General features: G+C 37.3%; 1 protein-coding gene across 4 annotated transcripts in view; it reads left to right on the plus strand.

The window, feature by feature from the left end:
* Positions 1 to 10,249, plus strand: part of MIA2 (MIA SH3 domain ER export factor 2) — a 41,004-nt gene extending 30,755 nt beyond the window's left edge. For 3 of the 4 annotated variants that reach the window (XM_009670905.2, XM_068946526.1, XM_009670907.2), the window contains 8 exons: positions 641 to 708; positions 1,414 to 1,496; positions 1,850 to 1,981; positions 3,903 to 4,061; positions 5,496 to 5,627; positions 8,353 to 8,429; positions 8,820 to 9,045; positions 9,656 to 10,249. In XM_009670905.2, the coding sequence (XP_009669200.2) occupies positions 641 to 708; positions 1,414 to 1,496; positions 1,850 to 1,981; positions 3,903 to 4,061; positions 5,496 to 5,627; positions 8,353 to 8,429; positions 8,820 to 9,045; positions 9,656 to 9,807 (1,029 nt within the window). In that variant the 3' untranslated portion in view covers positions 9,808 to 10,249. The remainder of the gene's footprint in view (positions 1 to 640; positions 709 to 1,413; positions 1,497 to 1,849; positions 1,982 to 3,902; positions 4,062 to 5,495; positions 5,628 to 8,352; positions 8,430 to 8,819; positions 9,046 to 9,655) is intronic. The other variant, XM_009670906.2, reaches the window with a different exon arrangement.

The raw sequence follows: 10,249 nt of genomic DNA on the forward strand, positions 1-10,249 counted from the left end.
TGCTAATAATAAAAGCTTTTGGCCTTGTTTCAGTGCCGTTTTAATGTTTTCCCTGGGTGTACTCCGCTTGTTTTATCTACTAATAGAAGACAGTATGTTCTGTGAGAACATTATGTTCTCTGAACAGCTTTGCAAGAATGTTGCTACGTTTTACATCTTTCAAACAGGAAACTTAAAATATCTCCTGACTAACACATTCTACGGTTTCAGAGAATTGCATGTGTAAGAGAGAATTGTATTAAAAGCTATGGGGCTTAGTGCTCATAATTTTACAGATTTTAGCTGTATTGTTTTTAAAATAAAACTTCCTTGTATAAAATTTTAAACTTTAAATCCTGTGTATGTATTTTGTAGATGATTCAAAGCGGCTGTAGTCGCAGTATTTTATTTCTGCAGTCTTAAGAAATAGTAGGAAAGCCGTATCAGTTCCTCAAAAATTTAGGTAGTGGAACTGCTAATGTCATTTGGTGGTGTACGTGAGGCTCTGTTCCATATGCTTCATACATGAATCATTTATTATGAATATTCAGTCTATACCGTTGAGATGAAAACATGTCTTGGATCTAGGATCTGTAACAGTTATGAAGTGTTTAATAAAAGTAGCAACATCTAAGCATCTGATTTTTGTCCTTCCCCAAAGCTGACAGCACGAGCAGCTGAAAGACACCTCAGTGATATAAGAAAAGAAAATGCACATAACAGACAAAAGTAAGTATGGTATAATTCTGTTTAAGCTGTTAAAAAAAAACAGTTTAGCTATGAAAATATGTTTTGGATTTATGTAACTTACTATTTTCTAGACATATGGTAATGCATTGTGGCGCAGACAAGGGAGAGCACAGTGTTCCATTGTAGTTCTGAAAGAAGGGGAGTCATTGGAGCGCTCCCATAATGACAGCAAACAACAAGATAAGAACTATGTGAAGTATTCCAATAGTTTAGAACAGAACATACTATTAGGACTTAAGGTTGTCTTTTTTTTTTTTTTTTTTAATTAACTGGAAGTCATGTTTACTGCATGATTTTACAGCTTAACTCAGAGGTTAATACTTAGTTAGCAGATCTAGTGGTGAGGGGGAAAAAAAACTTGAGATATGAAGAAACTAATACTTGAAATGGGACTTAGAGTACTCATGAGAATAATGTCATGCTAGGAATTTTGACTTCTAGCATGGCACTTCAATTTTTCAGTTACAGTTTAAATGCAGTTGCATAGAGGAATACTTTGAGGAGTTCTTAAGTTCAGAGTTCTGTGATATTTATCCGCTGGTTTTTTTGTTTTGTTTTTAATTATGGAATAGAATACCTCAGGCAGTTAATGCTTTCAGTAGAAACATTAGTAGTAAACAGTGTAGTCAAATAAAACTTCTGTAGTTCCTGGTTATTTATTTCTCTTTTGTTGCTTATTTGCAGATTAACTGAAACAGAATTTAAACTTGACCTTTTAGAAAAGGATCCTTATGCTCTCGATGTTCCAGTTAGACCGTTTGGCAGAGGTACAGTATTGAATTGTAAAATAGAGCCTAATTGTTTTAGTTTCTGGTTTTGTTTCCCAAGACCACACATATGTGATTGTTTGAAAACTGTTGGCCATGTGTATGTACAAATAGCAGTCGTTTAAACAAAACTGGGTCATAAGTGACTCTAGGTCACTTTCAGTATTTTGTTGAAACTAAGAATGTGGGTAGCATCAATGAGAGTAGACTGAGAATATGACACACATGGTAATAGAGCACAATTCTTATTTCACTTGTGATCCAATTTAAACTTCACCTGAGAAGTTAATTACTTTCTACAGCTTGTTAAACTAAGTATTGTGAACTTGAGTATTTTGTTTTAACTGTTCCAGAGCATTCCCCATATGGACCCTCACCAATGGGCCGGCCTTCACCTGAAACAAGAACTTTTCTTTCCCCTCCAACTTTATTGGAGGGTCCTTTAAGGCTTTCACCTATGCTTCCAGGTGGAGGAGGAGGAAGAGGTACAACTCTTAAACTTGAAAACGTATCTGTTCTGGATTTCTCTCTCCTCTACTATAAACCCGTCACACCTTTTCCTCTTGATGGTGACAGAAAGTATTGAAACAAACAGATCATTATAAACAATTCCTGAGATAAACTCTTCTTGTTTTTCAACTTGCTTCTGAAACTGTCTACTATATAACAGCACAGTGGAAAATTCAGTTATTACTAGTGGGTTAGTCAGTGGATTCACCTTAAAGCATAGGGTAAGAAAAACGAAGAGCCAAACTTAGTCCATCATGTTTTATTTCTTGGGCAAATAGTGTTTGCTGAAATAAACTTCTGAATTTAAGGTAAACAAGAGTCAGTTAGTTTTCTGAAGAAAGAATGCTGCCACTTCTATTTCAGTGGTCCAAGCGCTATGAGAGGAGGAGGAAGTACCTACATTGTGAAAAACTTGGGACAGTTTTATTGGGGCTAGTGAAAAATGTTTCTGCAGGTAGCTGTGGATCCAGAAAATATTTTCCCCCGTTTTGCTCTAAATCAGAGGCAGTCGTTGTACAGGAAAACAATTCCTTCTCTAGTAGTGAAAGGAAAATAGTGGTTAAGGAGTGAAATGCATAGATTCAGGAACAGATGAAAGAAAGCTGTGGTGTCATGGATGATGAGGGAAGAAGAACACTTATTCCTTCAGTTCTTTTTGATGCTCATGGAAATAGTGTAGATAAATGCTAATGTGGAGTTCAGTCATCTGTTATGGGTAATGAAGAAGCTACTGTTAGCTTACTACCACTGTTGTACCTGTTGGCACCTGAACTTAACATTTCATGGGAAATATGTCTGATTATGTCTCTTCTGTAAGCTTTTCACTAATGAACGGTAATTTTTAAAAGACCAGCATTGAAAATGTATACACTTTAACTCTTCAGAAGAAAGCTGAGATTAAATGTTCAGCCATAGCTGTACCACACACAAGCAGAATCTTTTACTTGACGACTTCTTATTTGCATAGGGACAGTAAGTAATGAAACTGAGTCGTTGTCCATATCTTTAAATTGTAGCTCAACTGATGCTGGTGAGGAAGAATACAAACTGGATTTCAGAGTGCAGTCTTAACAAGGAAAGAGACTATGCTAAGGCATAACTACTGTTCACTTCATAATAGAGGACTAACGTACCTGGGGCAGATTAAACAAACCATGTGCTAACTAACCATTATAGTGCTTGTCTTGTTTTGCATAAAACAGAAAATGGTTTAATTTTCAAATTCTAGGTTAACTTTAGGATAGAAAATTAGAGAGTGATATCAGAATCCTGTATTTGTCATTTTTCAGATCAAATCTTACTTTAAAGGACACTTGCAACTTTAAAATCCAAGTTCATTTAGGGGAAACAGAGTTGATTTTCTCAATTATGTTGTCAAAGTCTCTTTTTCACTTGGTTATGTGTTGACCCAGTCTTTTTTTATTTTTCTTTCTTAAATAAAGAGTTAGGAAGAACAAGAAGAGTTTTGCATGTCATATGAGTGTTTTTCTTCTGATGAAGATGTTAACTTTCACCATGATGATTTTTTATTTTGATAAGTCTTGTTAGCAGCAGTTATTTTAGCATTGAGAAGAACATTTAGTGAGAAGGCACTAGTTTCTCTGATTTGAATGAACAGGAACACTTAAACTGATTTTAAAAAAAAATCTTTAGTAGATTACATTTCAGTTGAACTATTTTTTTTTTTTTAAATAAACCTTTTAATCGCTTCTAGTAAACTTAACTGGGCTGAGTCATCACCAAGCAGCTGGAGGGCCCTGTGGAGCCACATACCTCTCATATCTTGAAAGTGTTGGCATTCCATGATTTATCTGACTACTTTGAGACTCAATGAAGACAGCCATAGTAGAGGATTCAGATTATCTGGGTAAATAGCTATCTGACTTCTTCAAATAGGATCCAGAGGACCAGGAACTACTGTTGTGTGTGAAGCCAGTAATGAAAGAGGAGAGCTGAGTTCTGACAGATTAACTGATCCACACAGACCACCTTCAGATACTGGATCCCTGTCTCCTCCCTGGGACAGAGAACGTAGGATAATTCTGCCTCTACCAGGTAAAGAAATCTGCTTAGCTACTAGATCCATGGAAAAATGGAGTTACTGACTTGCAATAAATACATATATATATTTCTAAGTATTTTTTGCTTACCTATATGAAATGTTTTCTGGGAGCTGCATGTGTAACCACACTGGAAAGGTTTTTTAACAGCAGTTAAAAACAGAGTTTTTTCACCTTCTTGAATGGTGCAGCTCATTTGCACTTCTGTGCTGAGTATGTTAAATGTACACTGGTAGCGCATAATTAAGCGTTTGATATTACTGGGGTTTGATATTTACTGGGGGGCTTGTTTAATGCATTAAAAGACTGATCTTGGCTAGATGACTGATGGGATATCTGAGAAAGCTAAAATGTTTAATTGTACTTTAACGTTAGAAAAAAATCCCCCAAAGCAGCTATTGTTGAAAAATCCTGTTTTTTTAAGTACATTTCTACTAATAGTACAGGAGTACCGCAGGACAGTCGGCCTGTCTGAAATGCACTGTTCACTGTTTATATTCATGTTAATGTTGCCTCTTCAATAATTTTAAAAAAAAAGTCTTCACTCTCACCCCTTCAGCTAAACATCTTCATTGCACACTTTCATTCAAGAAAGACATGAACAAACCAAAGAGGATGCTACTGATAATTCTATGGTAAATTAGCACGCAGAGGGAAAAACAACCCTCCCAAATACCTGAAACAAAGAAGCAAAAATGCTACAGTTTTAAATTCAAAACATTTCAGATAAGGAACACAGATTAATATACCTTGATTATTAGATACAGCAGTCTACTGTGGTTGTTATGCTTCTGCATGTAAGCCTCATCACACAGAACGTGGAGTTGAGTCAGGATGCAGTTTCACATTTGCCAAATATGATCTATTTACAAGATACTGCACAAAGAGGCAGCCTTGTTCCCTTGTCTTGAGCCGTGTTTCTACCCCGTCCTTGCACTGGATCTCACTGATACAGTTCATGTTCTATCTGCATGATTGCTAGATCTGATGCAAGGAAGTTGGTGGAAACAGCTGACAGCAGTATAGCAGATGAAATATAATGGGAAACAGCACTCTTAAATACGCATTGATTAAAATATATAGTAAGTTATTTTGACTTTGACCTTCACTGCTGTATTCAGTCTTTATTTTTGCAGAGTCACAGCATTTATAACTTATGCAATCATAACTGTAAACATTCTACTGTATGTTAAAACAACAATCAAGATCCCTAAGGCTTTCTCTTTTGCAGCTTGTGAGACCTTAATTTACTCAAAATGTAAGCTATAGTATGTGTATGCCTATTGGGATTCCCATAGTCCTTTCTTAAGATTGTTTGCCCCCCCTGATTAATAGTCACTTTGAATATTTACAAGAACAAAATGGTAGGAAATGGGAGAATACCTCTGTGAATCTTCACTGATCTGTTTTGTGATTTCTTCAATGATAGGCGAGGCTTACACTGATCCAGTTCTTCCTCCTCGAAGACAAGAGAGATTTCTTCCTAATCCTCCAAATACTGGTAGACTTTCTGGACCAGCAGAACTACGAACTTACAACACGCAGTCTTTTGATAAAACAGGTTGGAATTGCTTTAACTGCCTACCATGATATTATCAAATGAACGATCTCGGCATAGGATGACTGTAGGTACTAAACCATAGTAGTGGACAGCTTTACAGCTAACACAGACCCAATGTTTTGTTGTGCAGAAACATTTCAACACTGCTAGCCCTGATGCAATCTTTTCCTATTATCAACACAGCAGTCTCTTCTATCAGATAGATGGGTTGATCGTCATGGGATTCTGTTAGATGGATGGGAATGGTAGTCGTAAGGTATTTTCTGTCACCCTTCCGTCTTTTAACCATTCATATTTGGCTTTGAACATGTTACAGCCTCTCCTGTGCACAAACCCTTACGTGCATTTCCATCCCACTTTTGGTCAAGTTAGAGATTTTCATCAATAAAACCGAAATAATAACAGCAAATGTTTCAAATACCCACTGGCTTTGAGTACTGATCTAGAAGGTTGTGAAGCCTCCTTCTTCAAGGTATTTACCATACTTAAAGCTTTTTGTAGTTCACAGTACAGTTGCCCCCAACTTAATCACACATCACTGAGCCAAGTACCATTTCTTTCAAAGTGGCCAATTATGTAAAATCTAGTTTGTGACGCTTAGCAACAGAGGCTTAGAGGCAAAGTTATGGTGACTTCAGCATTATAACTAAAACAGTCTAAGGGCTTAAAGCCTTAATACTTGTTAAACAGTTTTCATCATTATTTAATGCCTAGCAAGTCACATGTATCTGAGTCATCAGCTAGCCTGAAACCGTTAAACTCACGACACAAACTTTGCCGCCCAGTATTAAGTTACTATCTTTGTTGACCAGTTTCTAGCAACAGGAGAGAGAACCTTTGTTACTAGGTGCCCTAAGTGCCAGATTGGGAATACTGGTTTCTGTTTCAGGAGGTTAAAATTTCAGATTTTACAGGGAAGTGTTCTCTGCTGGAAAAGAATTCTGTTCTTGTCCAGTCACTCACCTTCCTATTCCCTTTCTCCAGCCTCTGTCTTACCTCTTCCTACTTGTTTGTATTCCACTGAGGCCTTTCTTCTTCCAGCTTCTGCTGGATGCTGACTGAAGCCTAAGATAGGCACTGTCTGTGCGCGCGCTTCTTGCCTCCATTTTCACCCTTTCTCCAGCTGCTGCAAGCAACAATAAAAAAAACTGTATGCAATTCTTGGGCAGTACAAAAAAACTCCTCAGTGGAAAAAGTATTTTGGATAACTGTGGTGCCAGCCTTTAGCAAGTCGTAGAGCTTATGTGCATGTTGCATTTTAGAGGCATATAATTTTAACTGGACTTGGGTGTGTATTTGTAAGAATAGCAACAAAGGAAAAAAAATACAATACATACCATCTGACTTCAGAACAGCCACACATCTCACAGTGCCAAAATCTAGGCTCTAGTGGCTCTAAAGAGTGGAGGAGCTACAATTTCTCAACAAGATGACCAAAATGTTATTTAATATCAACAAAATAATACATGTTTTCCTAAGCTGAAATGGTTAACTCTGCACAACTTTTAAATTGAAGCAGATATGTGGAGCAGGAAACTAACTTCTTGTCAGAAAGGTTAAAATTTGGCAGACATTGAGCAGTTTGACAAGAATTTAAAATGGAAAGTCTTATGCAACCCAAGTGTCAGGGAATAAATATTCTGCACATGACATAAGTGATTAAAAGCTTCAGATTATTAAATAACTATCTCTAACAAAGGCAGGCACTGCTTGAAATTACTTAAAATTTTGATTTTTGGGAAGGACCTATCTGTTCATTGAGAAAAGAGCTTTGTTTGCTTCAAAGGAGAAGAAACACCACTAACGTCAATGAAAATCTGTCACTTGTTAGAAGTATTGTTTCTAGTCTGATATCTTTTGGTATTAGTAGCTTCGTTCATGCAGAAACGTAAGGAAGCAGGATTTTTCAAGTCTCAGGTTTGGGTTTTTTGTTTTGTTGCTTTTTGGAAGAAAGGGGTGTATTTAGTAGCAATCCAGTCAGTCAGACTTTCCTCTGACAATTCCCTTTAATAATTTTCTCCAGTTGTTTCTGACAATACTTGTTCTCAGGAAGGTACAAAGGTAAAGGTGCTGACGTCTTATTTATCCTGCATTTATAAAGTGAGCGCAGCAAATATGGAGATGAATTACTGTTATTTTTGAATGCTGATCCAGAACTGATACAGTGCCAAAAGTATCCTCAATGTTTTAGCAACTAAGGAAGAAATCCAGTATTTATCAGACTTGAATGGTATTGCTATCAAACTTTCTGCCAAGACTATATCTTGGTGCAGTAATTTCCAGTCTGGGGGCTGCAGAGTGGGACTTTCAGCTGAAGTAGGACTTCCCAAAGAAGTAAGTTACAAGTCTGGGAAATAAAGTATTAGAAGGAGGGAGAGGAGAAATAGAACTGCTACTGTAGTGTTAAGATACATTGCTAGGAAAATGCACTTGTAATTTCTAAGAAAAATAAATTAAAATGGAAGAAAATCCCTTATTTGGATACAAGAAACTGGTGAAAGCTGCAAGCTTGGTACACACGTACAAACCAGTGTAGAAGTTGAAGAAAATGTTCAGGCATAGCTTTATGATCCTCAATTGTCCTTAAGTCTGCCTGCAGGACAGTTGGTTAGTATAACAGTACGCTTTTCTTAAATCAGAAGATGCAGGCAAGGGAAAAAAAAAAAATACTGGTGGTGAGGAGAAAGAAGTCAGCACTGAATAACTTGTTTAACTTTCCATACAGATGGGCAAGCATCTTCAGAAAATAGTCCACAAACAGAACCAAGTGGAAATGGGATGAAGGATCATTCTAATCTTAGTGTAAGTAGCTAAACAGACACTTGATTTAAAGAAGTTTCCATGTTGTGCAACATACTTATGAACGTTTTCCTCTAGTACTCTAGTTATCTATTGTATCTCACTGTGCAGTGTAAATGATGAAATTGTATGTGTACTTTTATGACAACACTCATTGTCTTGTGAATTGAGATACGACTAATATCTCTATTGCAAATGAAGATGAAGCCGTGGTCAAGCTGATATTCAGTGCACGTAGGTAGTCTTGCCCAGGATTATGCCATAGTTAAGGCAGAGTTGGAACTAAACCCAGATTTTATTAGCCGTTCTGTCAGTCTACAGCAAAGTGGGCCTGATGGGATGGAAGATATTCTCTCTCCCTAAATTAACTTCCCACTTTTCATTGTGTTACAGAATTCACTACCTGATCAGTCATTTGCCTCTGAAAGTGAAGCAGGCAGCTCGGGGTTTGCTCCTCCACCTTTCCCTCCAGTCAGAGCTCCGTTGCTGCCTATGGATCCTAGAGGACCTTTCATGAGAAGAGGACCTCCTTTTCCTCCTCCTCCTCCTACTGGCATGTATGGACCACGTGAATGTTTTCCAGTACGAGACTTTGGGCTTCCACGGCCTCCGCTGCCAAGTATGTAGCTTTTGTCAGCGGTCACTTTAAGCTCATGAAGATCAGTGCTTTGTGCAGATAGTAGGGAGTAATTACATTGGGTGAATGCTTAGATCTTCCTGTGCATGCTACTTCTCAGTTCAGCGGGAAGCATCTTTTCTGATGAGGGTTAATCATATAGTACATTTCATCTTCATTGATGTTTTTACAAATACTTAGCTTTGACTGTAAGACAGGCATACAAACACCTTTCAGCATTTAAAGGGTTCTTTTTCTGGGGTAAGAAAGCCCCTTAATCCTTTTCTTCCTAAGAGATTGTATCATACATAAAGCTTGTAACTGTCCCCTTCTTTGGCTTTGCTGTATGTCTAATTGAGGTATGCTGGTGTCCATACAAAGACATATGCACTTGGGACATACCTGTTGACTGTTTCACCTTGGAGTTTCCATTCGTGGAGCAAGACATAAATGTTAGACTGAAGAGTTTTTCCTCTGTCTTTTATTGTTCTCTGCTTCACCTGTCAAGAACTAAGCGTTTTGTCTTTCAAAGTATCTCTAAGGTGTAACAACCAATGGCTACCACATCAGATCTTGTGATTGAGATTGACTGAACTGCTCTGTTCTCCCACAGTAAGAAATCCATTTCCAGTGAGATCTTATCCTCACTATCCACCTCAACGACCTGGATTCTTGCCTCCGCCACCACCTCCTGAAAATAGAACTGAGCCACCTCAATCAAATCCATCAGCTGTAGAACAACCAGAACCACAGCAAGAAACTTGACAGTGTCATTTGAGCAACGTGACGCACCATTTCTGTATTCTTCACATGGCTTTTTTTGAATGTTTGGTTAAGTAACCGTTGTTACTTAGGTATATATAAACTACTTTGCTCAAATTGAAGCTTAATAGAAAATTCTCAGGATAGTATTTTGTAAATAAAGGATGAAGTAACTATGAATATTGTGAATAAGTGATTTCTGTTGTACAGTAGTAACTTTACTCAAATTAGAAACACTTAATTTAATCTCTTCAGAGGTGTATAAAATTAAATCATTTGAACAATGGTTTAAGTAGCCTAGCTGCTTTGTCCTTGTTGAGCTGTACAGGGAATCTTTGCATGCCAAAAGTGATGCTTGCTTTATGAATAAAATGTGAAACATTTTTTTATTAATCAAAATCTGCTGAAAATGTAACTGATGAAATGAAACTTCCTTTGCAACTTC

This window comes from Struthio camelus, chromosome 5 (assembly GCF_040807025.1).
Source record: "Struthio camelus isolate bStrCam1 chromosome 5, bStrCam1.hap1, whole genome shotgun sequence".
NCBI classification, from domain to species: Eukaryota; Metazoa; Chordata; class Aves; order Struthioniformes; family Struthionidae; genus Struthio; species Struthio camelus.